A 12,468-nucleotide genomic window follows, 5' to 3' on the forward strand; every position below is an offset into this window, starting at 1 on the left:
TCATGATTTTCTCACATCATTCTGGTCGTTTTATTCGAATTTAAGCTAAAATGACAGCGGGTTCGGTGAGTTAAGGAACCGAATGAAATGTACAGTTATATGCTTATAGAAAAGCAGTGAAGAAGTTAGTTAGCTCGGCATCTTTCCGCTTCACCAGATCTTTAGAGAAACAGAATTCTGGAGGAATGAAGACAGAGGGATCCTCGATGCCAACGACCATGTCGAAGAAGCTGCAGAGAGAAAAGGGAGTCAAGTCATGTGTATACTGCAAATAACTTAGTGGCAGAGTTTTTTTTTTTTTATAATTTTTTTTTATAATGGCCATCATATACATTTCACATAATGCTTTAGGTAAAACAACATCTTAATCCCATGAACCATTCCCACATAAGAGCATGAAGATTGCCTCAGAATCTATGGGAGCCAGTGCAGTTAGGGTTGCCAAGGCCTGGCTTTTCCCATTAGGACAGGGGTGTTAAACCAAATCCAGAAAGGGCCGGTGTGGGTGCAGGCTGTCGTTCCAACACAACAGAAATCACACGTGATAGTATTTTAAAAGTTAAAATGACTGAAGAGGTGGAATCAAGCTTTTGCGAAACCTGGCAAATACTTCTGTCTTATTTGGTATGTCTTATATCTCCTTCTTTACATTAAATATATAACCATTAACGATAACCAGAGTAAAAACAAAGTGAATTTGTAACAATGATTTAATTTATTAAGGTAAATATACCTGGCCAAGCCTACTTGGCCATATGTAAAGAAGTAATTGCCAGTTATCGCAGAAGATCTCATATTCTCCAGCAAGCTCAGTAACACCTAACGACTATTGTCACACTTGCTCCTTTCTATTTTTAGACAAATCCCAGGAGTGTACATTTGGGTTTTTTTGTCTTCATCTGAAAACTGGTCTGTCTTGTACTATTTTATATATTCTCCTGTAATGTTATTTATTTATTATTATTTAAGTTATATATGTAAATACTGAATGATTTTGTACATAATTATGCAGACATAAACATACTGTATATAACAAAATTGGTATAGCATATAATATGGTGCCTAAGACTTTTGCACAGTACTGTATATACTGTATATATAGTGATATTTTACTTGTTTTCCCTGATCCTCACCTCTTGTTTGAATTACTCAATGTAGCGTTAAAGCAGTGTATCCTCATACCTTCTCCTCAGGGCAACAAGCCAGCTCATGCATTTGGGCTAATTCAGACCAGCACAACTAGATCTAATTCAGAAGAGTGTCAAGTAACAATCAAGAAATACACATTTATGATTTTCCGAGAGCAGAACATCCCAGCCTAAAGTGATATGAGCCAAAAAAAAATGCATATGTGTCCCTTTAACACCAAATACTGATCAACAAAGACATCTTTGGTTTGGCCCAAGCCCCAAATTGTCATATACACACTTTATGTTTTATTGGAAGTACATACCGTTCAGATTTCTGGTACAATTCTACCAATAAACTTTTGGCAGCGGTGCCGGGAGGGAGAACCAAATTGGGGGAGAAGATTGTCTGGTTGTCTGAGATGACATTTCAGAACTCAGCTTCCATTCAGATATTGAATTTTGCATTTATGCCCTTGTGAGACAGAAACTACTTTATTGCATCACCTTTATTAATTTTCTTTCGTTCCTTTAGCCTTATAGTGAAGTGTGTATAAACATTTTCACATGCCAAACTGAACAAAACCAATTCTGCCAAATGTACAAAAGTTTACATGGCTGATTTTCTTCATACTCGTGTGTATATGTGTGCCAATCACCTTTAAATATCAGAACATTTTACAAGCAGGCGTGTTCAAGTCAACCTGGGACTTGAAAGCTAATAGAGTGAATTATCTCCTCCTACACTAATGCACTTATCCCAGCGTTTCACTAGAGCTTGGATACCATTAAGGTAAAACGTTTTCTTGGTAGGGCTGAACCATGCTCAGACTGTCTGCTTCATGTCTGAAACTCTGGCCTCCTGGGAACTCCTTTAATGGCCCAAACATGTGGAGATTGCTTGGGGCATGGTCAGAACTATACAGGGGATATGGCAGTAACTCCCAGCTAAGGTCCTGTAATGTGCAAGTGATGTTCTTGAATGTTTCTGTGTACAGTTCCCACAGACAGATGCGTGTCTTCTGCATGAATGTACAGCCTTCCTTAAAACATTAGTCCAATTCAAATGCTTTACTGCGGCTAACTCTCATCATCATTATACTTTGCTTGAAGTCCTTTACACCTTTATTCACGAGAAATCTGATCACAGCTGTGACTTGAATGCATCTTGTACATTTAGTCATGCCAAAGAAATTATAAAAAGGAAAGCTCAGTGAACTGTGAATGCCAAAATTTGGCCTAAATATGAAAAAAAAAAGAGCACTTCCTGAGAAAGCTGTGTGCTAAATCTTACAGAAGCGGCACGGTGGCTTAATGGTTAGCACTGTTTACCTCCAGGGTCCAGGTTCGATTACCGCCTCGGAGTTTGTGTGCAAGTTTGCATGTTCTCCCCGTGCTTGGTGGATTTCCTCCGGCTACTTTGGTTTCCTCCCACAGTCCAAAGACATGGATTAGGCTAATGTGCATTCCAAAATTGCCCATAGTGTGTGCGAATGTTGACCGGTGGTCCTACCACGGTTGTAAAAATAGGAATAAATGCAATGGTAATCACCGTTGGACTATAGAAGTGGATGGATGGATAGATGGAAATCTTTTAGTAACGTCAGCCATTACAGCACACCGGCAATCCTAGATAAACATGAACTCTCCCTCCTTTTATAGTGTGCCATTTCTTTTGTCATAAAAGAATGGTTGTCTCATTTGTGTATATTTATGGATTTGTTTTTTGGCCTGTTTTTTTTTCATATTAAGTTTGTATTGTGAAATGATGTTTTGCAAATATATTTATTTAAATTTGAAACAAACATGATTTAATCGTGTGACTGCAAACTGTAAATAAAATTGCAGCAACTCATCAGCAGTTACGTGACCAGAAGCCAGTCGAGATTTCTATTAGAGAATAGTCTTATATGTAAATGTACATGCTTTAGTAGGGCACAGAATCCTATCTCCCTGGGTGTTCTTGAACACCACGTTTCTTCTGTAAATGCTTCTGCGTGCATAAAAATGAATTCATCTATTTGTATCAAGCTTGATGGATGAGACTCTGTACTGGCTGTACATTCCCCGGAGTGGTCAAGTTTCCCTGCTTGACGCATTATCCTGGTTCTTTAGCTGGTATCTCTGAATCTGTGTGTGTTGGTGTGTGTGTGTAAACTTATGTTCAATGAATGCTGGTGTTTTGTGCACCACTTTCATACAACTGTTTTAAAATGCCAACCTTGACAGAAAATGACCCAGGCCTTCCACATTATAGATGGTAACGACGGGAATGCAGCCGAACTCCGTAAAGGTCAGGGAGTAGTTTGCTGGAAAAGAGGTATGGAAAAACAGAATAATGTAGTGCTGATCATTGAGTCCTAGTTGATCTAAAATGTTCATTTAAAGGGTTTGTATTTTACCTTTTATCTTTTCATCTGATCCCACCCAGTTGTTGACCAGCAGGCCCTGCGCAGGGGCAGACAGGCTTCCCAGGACAACCTGAGCCCTGTGATGGGCGTCAAGGGGAATCGCAATGGGAACGAAGGCAGCATCGAGAGGAGTCTTAATGCAGCTTTTGTTGTGGTAAATGATGTCAAAGGAAACTTTCTGAAACAAGTACAACATCGGATATGAGTTTTTGAGTTGCTAAAAATCGAAATCTCAAAATTCTCAGCTTTCATTTTTAAAAATGGATTAAAAGTTTTACTTTGTGGCGGCAGGAGCCATGATCATAGATTTTGGGGAGGCAAGAAATTAACAATGACATATCCATCAACAACATTTAGTCCATAAAACCTGACATGATCATAGAGCCCGTACTCTTGACATCAGACATGATGTAAAACCAAAGAAGTCCCCTTTTTTATACAGCATATTCTGTGCTTTATTTCATTACTGTATTTATTTACATATATGTTCATTACTAGAGTAGTTTTATTAGAGGAGATTTTATTACTTTTTTTCCACCACATCATACAGCAAATATCTGTACTTTTGATTTGACTATATTTCTAAATGCCATTGTGTAACATACCCACAGTGATGTGTAGGATATAACCACCTGTTGACTATGTAATTGGGTGATTTGCCTTCCCTCTGTGAAACGCTCAAACGTGTAGCAGGTGTTTGAAAGCAGATGTGAAAACGTGGAGATTATTAATGCAAGCTCAGTAATTTTGATAGTAAATTCAATTCACGGGTAACATTTTTTTTTCTTTTTTTCTTAAGTAGAATTGTAAATTAAGTAACTTCTACTTGAGTAATATTTTACCTGCAATATCCTACTGGTACTTAGCCTACCATGGGTATTCAGTTAGCATTATTATATTTTTTTATGTTCAATTGCTGTTTCCTTAAATCCTAAATAAGGTATACAGTATTTTACTCCATTCAAATTATTTGAATCATATCAGTTTTATCATGCATGCTAAATAGCTAAATACAGCCGTGTGTCACTCATCAGACAGCACGGATTTCAGAGTGAGAAGTGAATGGCAAGGCTGGGAGAAAAATAAGTCAGAAACTGACATGTTTAATAACAGAATGTAAACTACACTGATATTCTGCTTAATTTTTTTACACTAAACACACTTTTCTCTGGTGTCTAGTCATGCGTTCCTCTAGCATCAGGTGTATTCTCTGTGGCAGGAATGATTCCCAGACAAAATGGCGAATGTTTTGATTGTTGGTGACATGACGTGACTGGAAGAGCTCTATAAGCTCTATCATTTTTAGAGTGTGCCCTTAATAAACAGCTGAACATCCAGGATAGTCTAAGAATTTTGGTTGTTTTTGTCGACAAACTTGCCAAGTTTGATCAAAATGTAGAAGAATCTTAAACCAGACTCTTCAATGAAAAAATAAGATCTATTATACGACCAGTAGTTAATACTTTTGTGTGTATATACTTCTCTGAAAAGCAGAAGTCGATCCAAAAACACGTCATGTTCGCCTTCTTTCCCAGCTGCAACAACACGGATCCGCTCTTCCAAAGCGTCGTAGTAGAACTTCTCATACACCGCTGTCTTCCCTTCTGGAAAGTCCTGGAAAAGACATTATTTTCAGGATGGAGCTTCATACGTAATGCGTCTCATACAGCCATTTATAGACATCAGACCAACTTACTACTGCTAACTTTCCCTGGAGGTACGGAGGTGATTCTGTGGAAAGAGGTAGAATTAGGACATCTTTCTTAAAATAAATAAAGAAAAAAGCCTAAAACAATTCAATACAGGAACATGCATGAACTGGAAGAAGGACAGGGGACGTTATCAACTGCCCCAACGATGGCCCTTAGACTTGCATTATTAGTGTGTTTTAAATAAACAGGTTTTTCTATTTGTTTTATGAAAGAGAAATCTTTCTGATATTGGCTCTAAGATTTCTATTCTATTTAAAATAAACAATTAACCTTCTGTTTCTTATTACAGTCAATCACAGTTATGCATTTATACTGATTATTTATGTGAAAGCAGCTCATTGTGAGAGGATTGTGTTAACAGAATGTTGAATGGAAGGAGGCTCTATGGCTATAGTCAAACTAGTAATTATACACACCACTTCAAAACAAACCATGTTAATTAGTCTAATTTATCGCCATAACCTAATTCGGAACGTTTAATCATTAAAGGGTAATTATTGTTTGTAAACAAAGCATTTTGTGCAGCAAATGCACAAACTTCAACAGAAAATTTCTATTTATTAAGTGAGTTTGTATTTATTAAGTGACCCAACCACTGCTTTTAGACAATTCTTTTATACAGAATTTTAAGGAATTTCAGGTTTATAGATTTTTTTTTCTTCCTTAAAATCTGGACAATTAAAAAATTATTATTCTATAAGAATTGTCATATCAGCGCATATCATATTTTAATGGTCTCACAGTGACAGTAGGATTTCTAAACTAAGACTCACACTAAACAACAATCATTCGAGTTACAAGTAAGAGGAAATCGTCTTCGAGCTGGACTTACTGCAGTGGTGTGGTTTCTGAGCTAGGGCGCCGAGCAGCCCACTGGAGACGATCGCAAGCACTAAAGCAGCCTGCATGGTTACAAGTCAATTCTGGCAAAACTGAACACACAATGACATAGTGACGCAATGTGAGGTGTTTTATACTGAACTGTTCAGCTCCAACCCCAGTTTTCTCCACATTTTTCTTTTCACCAAGCCTGTCAAATCAGTATAGCTAATTATTAACTCATTCTGACTCTTGATCTGCTTTGCATGGAAGTGCTAAAATAAAAAAAAGAAAAAAAAAAAGGAAATGACTCTGGTAAAAGTTGCCACTCATGGGTAATTATTTGAGTAATATGCAAGGGGGTGAAAATGTGAATGTGGGAGTGAATGGGCTATGAAAGTCAACATCTGAATTCTGTGAAAGTCAACATCTGAATTCTATCTGAGTTACACAAATTATTCATACTGAGCGTGAAATTGAATTGTGTAAAAAAAAAAAAAAACACGTTTGAAAGTAAAACCAAATGTGTCAAATAAATTTAAATGAACCATTTATGACACATACCATATTAAGTTCATGTGACTTTTCTGTACCAGGCTTACTCACTCATTGTCTATACCACTTTATCCTGTATCCAGGGTCGTGGGGGACTCAGGGCATAAAGCGGGGTACTTTGATGTTACAAGGGGCAGCACTCACCTTGCATATCTAGAGCCTCAGGTCTGTGTGCATGGAGTTTGCATGTTCTCCTCATGCTTGGTGGGTTTCCTCTGGGTACTGGGGTTTCATTCTTATTTGTACATTATATTTCTATTTTAATCTTAGTTAAATTATTTTCTATCATAGTTCTTTTTTATTCATATTTATTTCTTATCTATAAGCTTTAATTTTCTTTTTAAGGTCACTGGCGGTCGTATAAGCATTTCAGGGCATATCGTAGTGTGTATGACTGTGTATGTGACCAATAAAATTTTAATTTTAATTTGATATGCATTGAGTAAGACTTTAAAAAATTAAATACACATATTTCCAATCCAGGCTTAAAGACAGTAGCATACAGTGGCATTTTGTTCCCTCTACCTCTTGGCCTGTATGTGTGAGTATGACTGGTGCATGCAAAACAGCTCAGTGGACATGAAAAGCTACCAAAATAACTCAGAGGCAACTGTTTCTAAATACTTTCTATAAGAATAAAATGTTATTGTTTTCTTCATGTGGAAGCATGTCAGGTCTTTTTTTAGCTTTTCATCGTCTCCTATCTCTGTGCTCATATTTTGATTCATCTCATATCTCGTACTGGCAAGTGCATCCAAGGAATGACAGATGGAACCAGATAAAGTCTGAAATGGAACTGGCGATCCTGACTCACATGACCCTGAGAAATGTCGGTTTATTCATTTGTTTATCTCAGGGTCAATGTTCAAGCAAAGGGCTGGTCATGCGATTCTTTACAACTGTGTACTTTCAGCATGTAACTCATTCCTCCTTTGTTACTCCATACTCCATAAATCAAGGAGAGTAAAATTGATTTACTGAATGAATTTCTTAACCCAGTATACCTGGGTGGCGGTACGATGGGCGGTAAAATTGGTATTAAATGTTATTATTGCAAAAAAAAAAAATAATAATAATGTAATAAAAACAAACGTCAGTTGTGAGCTTCGTCATTCTCTACACATCCCCCAACTACGGCGACACACTTCTCCGAACGCTGGATAAGCTGGTCTTCTTGGGTGAGAAGCCTTCTTTTTGGCTTTTGAGGAAACATTCCACTTCAGTAATCACCTTGTCATCGTCAGTCCCCTGCCATGAAGTGGTTTCGTCAAGTGGTGGAAGAGGAAGAAATCATTTGGTGCGAGGTCAGGGGAGTAGAGGGAATAAGGCCCATAACATTTGTATAATTGTATAGGAAAAATTTTAATATTTACCCAAATGATGTCTCTGGAAATGAGTACATTCATGAATATGCCTATTTGTTTAAAAAAAACAGCGGTATAGTTCTGCGTAATGCCGATAGAGGGTCGAAACCAAAATTCCCCACCTACTTTAAAAAAAGTGCTTGGATACCATCAAGGTAGATATAACACCAGGGCCATGACTGGACTGCCTGCTTCATGTCTGAAACTCTGACTTTCCAGGAATTACTTTAATGGCTATTAATGTGGAAATGGCCTGGAGCGAGGGCAGGACTGTACTGCGAGATGTGGCAATAACAGTTCCCACAGACAGATGCTTCTCTTTTTCAAATTAGTGACTAGTTTTTCATCGATTTTTAAGCATCAGGTGCTGAATGTTGACCAGATCGACTGCAGTTGGCTCCAGGACCTTGGCCTGGGATTGCCTTTCACGGACATATGGCCTTCTATGAAATGTTTGCACCATTCAACTGTTTTATTGTGGCTGAGGGTCTCATCACTGTAATTTCTGACTTTTCTATTCCTATGTCATCTTGTGTCAATTTTTGGCCACATTATTACTCATCATGAATTTTGCATCCATATTAAATACCCTATATGGCCAAAAGTATGTGAACAGCTGACCATCACACCCATAAACGGTTCTTCTTCAAACTGGCAACACACATTTTGAATCACACAATTGTATAGGATGTCCTAGAAAGGTATATGTTGTTAAAATAGGAAATGGAAACTAAATCTGGAAAGGGATGTTTACATCCAATATAAACCAAACTATTTAGTGTAACTTCCATGTTAGGTTCAATGGAGCAACTTAATCAATTCTGGTACTTCCTGAATAATATGCTTTAGGATGAATAACTGAGTGCTAAGCTGACAGTTTAATAGGTTTAAGGATTTAAATACATTATGGTATTCAAGTTGTGGCGAAGGGATCAGGATCTACAGGGATGTTAGAGCATATGGATTCGTTTAGATAACACAAACATAGTGGAGTGAAAGTTATACTTCCCTCGAAGGAACGTAGCGGGAAGAACCAAGCTTCAACATGTGCAAAACATACTTGAGGCATTAGGTCAAGTGCCTGCTCTTATTTACACCTCTCACATGCCTCAAATTTTACCTACAACTACCACTCTCAAGTTTTATTGCTTTGGTTACAATTAAACCTTTGTTTGTTATAAAAATTTATTACCATTATATAAGTTAAATCATCATCATCAATTTCTGCTGTTTACCTAATTCAGTTAAAGTTCAGCTTCAGTAGTCTTTTTGTCATGTTCATTTTAACACTTGTTGTGGGTATGAAAAACCACACACTTTTCACTATATAAAAAGGCCCACTCATACAAACAACCACAGAATTCCTGGCACCGTTGACTAAAGAAAATGAAGATCACACACACACACTACTTACAATTCTAATAACAATAATTCTGCTAATCCAAACAGATTCTCTCGCATGAATCAAAGTTAACTATCCTCTCCGAATATCCTGGCACCTGTGTCCTATTAGCACCTGCGAACATGAACTGTTTAAATAAACCAAAGCCAGAGGCTCGCTCCTACCATGTGCTTGTGTTTGCACTATTTCAAGTGTTCTAATACATCTTGTTCTGTTGGAGACTCTAGTGATAATGTCAGGCCCAGAGTGTCCATCAGAATACTGGGGAGAAATTCTGAGGATTTGGTCAGCGGAGAACAGGGATTACAGGGCAGACTAAAAAAAAACAGAAGGCTTTGTAATATTTCAATATTAACTTTGTGATCATGCACTTTAAATTAAATACCTTTTAATTATTTATAACCCTAAAAAGAATATGCACATAAATATTATAGAACAATCTATATTATTTTAATGGATTTTAATGGTTTTTAATGGTTGTCTTGGACCATTTGGGAGGAAACCCACCAAGCACAGGAAGAACATAAAACCTTCATGCACACAGACTGGAAGTGAGATTCGAACCCCATTTCTGGTTTCACTGAGCCACTACTGTAAGCTGCACACCATTTGTAAAATATAGTATTCTTAAGCAACAACTAATTTTTTGATACTTGCTTCTAAAGACACAGACTTTCTTGTATTTTTTTTTCCAAAGTAGTTTTTCAAATAGTGCTCCAGGCGTTCTGAAAGACTTCTGAAAGACTCGCATTTTTGGCATGTTTTTGGCTCTTATTTTCAGTCCAGTCCCTGTTCAGTCCATTCCCTGTGTTTCAGACCTGACCAGCTTCAGAGGAATGTTTGTACATACTGTAGTCTTTTCAGGGTTATAAATAATTTTTCCACATGTGTTCTCCATTAATTCCAGTAGGAATATTGGTATTCTTGTTTATTCATGCAATTATCCAATCAACCATTCACATTGCAGCACAGCAGAGCAATAAATGGTATTTAATAAGTGCATGATTACTTAATATGGTGATCGCTCTTTTGCAGTGGCTGGTCCTAAACTTTGGAACACCATTCCACCTGAGCTGCGTTATATAGTGCCAAACTTAAAACTTATTTATTTAGAATGGCTTTTGATATTTAATATTTTTTATGCTTTATTTTGTCTTGTGTTTTTATTGCTATCTTATTGCCATTTTATTGTCTTTTTTTATGCTGTGAAGCACTTTGGGTCAACTTAGGTTGCTGTAAGAGGCTATATAAATAAATGTTAATTTATCGATTGATTCATTGTTTTTCTTTGTTAGGACACCAAGGAATTGTTTGAAAAACGATCTAACCGAAGACATGAACCAGTGCAGAACAGGTGCAGATAATTAGTATATTGTTGCTGTATGCTTGGAGTAGACAAGAGAGGAAACGAGGTTGCTGCTGAAATTGTTACATAAACAGCCAATTTTTTAACATTGTATCTTTATGCACTCTGCAGCCTGTCAAAGTAAAACACTTCTTTAATTTATTTTACATAATTCACTCGTCTCTCTCAATCTCTTAGTCATACTTTATACTACTTGTCCTGTACAGAGTTGCAGGAGACCTGGAGCGTGTCCCAGGAGACTTGGGGTACAATGTGGGACACACCCTGGACAGGATGCCAATCCATCCAATCTGTCTCTTAATTTACTTTAGTTTAATACCAAGAAATGAGCAGTGACTCAAGACTTTTGCACAGTACTGTACATCAAATAAATTTGATGGGAAGTAAAAATAAAATGAAGTGAAAAAAAAAGCACTCTCAATACTGAAGAGAAACGCCGTTGTTGACCTGCAGATCAGTTATTGGATACAAATGAGCTGTTGAAGCAAGGCTTGCATAAAAATATCTCAAAACATGAGGTTTTTGGTTGTTTTGTTTGTTTTCCCCAAAATATAAATCAGCAAAATCCTTATGAGTGTGAATCAGGTCAGGTACGTAAATCAGTTATTGGAGATTGAAAATCGTAATCATCCAAAAAGCTCCAATATTTTTCATGGTGGCTTTTCCTTGTCCTTTAAGACTTTTATCTGTCTGTCCAGGTGAAATTTTTATTGGCTTCCATAGGTTTTTAGGTACACCAATATTCAGGATCCAAATCAAAATCTGGTTGCCCTCAGCAGGAGGTTAACACTGGTAAGTCGATAGCCATTTTTTAATCGCTTTACTGCCCAAAACATGCATCCAAGTCGACTTGGTTGGACTGAAGATTTCAGAAAGCATATTTTCTAACACACACACCCTTCCTCAGTGCCTGCTGTTATTTAGCGTTACTTTCTGAATGCCACTCCAATGACAGCATGTAATGCAATAGTGCTGCATAATGTTCCAAAATCAATACCACTTCAATCATGGTTTTATAAAAAGGCCCACATGGACCAATTCCTGACTCTGTTATTACATCTTCACAGACCCTCATAAATATTATTGCGCATGTTGATTAGATAGAAATAACCCGACTGTCAACAATTACGTGAACGTAGTTGTTTTCCCTGTCAGCGGTTCTTGTAAAATGACATTAATGTGCCACGTTACGCTGGTTATTTTAGTCTTGTTGTTGTTGTTGTTGTTGTTCAGCATGCCAAAAGTGTCAGGCTGAGACAGTTTGGGGGCAGACAGGGGATCTTTCGAAGAAATATGGCATATTTCAAAAACATTTTCTTTCTGCAGAGGTGGTTGGGAGTGGTACTTCATCGTCATCACTGTTGGCCTTTCTGAAATGCAATATCAATCCTTCCTGTGCAGTATATCATGATTTATTTTACATTTAGCCATTTCACATGCTAACAAGACATAATAGATGGGGGTTGGCCAGCACGAGTCAGCCATGTTGCGGTGATGGCCTTTGGTTATTATGTGATTGATGGACATGCAAGCTCATTGGGGGCGCATAAGTCTGTTGGAGCTGCTTGCTGCATTTCACACGCCCTCTGTGCTGCACTCCCGCAGAGCCTCCGACACATTCCGACACATGAAACAGGCGTAAATACAGTAACTCATGGATATATCTCTAAAGTACTGTATGATGTATGTAAAACAAGACCGTGCAGGCATGA

The 12,468-nt window shown here is 37.5% G+C and overlaps 1 protein-coding gene across 1 annotated transcript; it reads right to left on the reverse strand.

The window, feature by feature from the left end:
• Positions 1-6,182, reverse strand: epdl2 (ependymin-like 2). Its single transcript, XM_053478933.1, has 6 exons — positions 6,083-6,182; positions 5,235-5,269; positions 5,018-5,152; positions 3,530-3,716; positions 3,349-3,436; positions 1-230 (listed from the first exon to the last, which is right to left on the reverse strand). The coding sequence occupies exons 1-6, from the start codon at positions 6,156-6,158 to the stop codon at positions 104-106; spliced, it is 648 nt and encodes a 215-aa protein (XP_053334908.1). The 5' UTR covers positions 6,159-6,182; the 3' UTR covers positions 1-103.
• Between the last annotated feature and the right edge of the window lie 6,286 nt (positions 6,183-12,468).

Source organism: Clarias gariepinus, chromosome 19 (genome assembly GCF_024256425.1).
Source record: "Clarias gariepinus isolate MV-2021 ecotype Netherlands chromosome 19, CGAR_prim_01v2, whole genome shotgun sequence".
NCBI lineage: Eukaryota > Metazoa > Chordata > Actinopteri > Siluriformes > Clariidae > Clarias > Clarias gariepinus.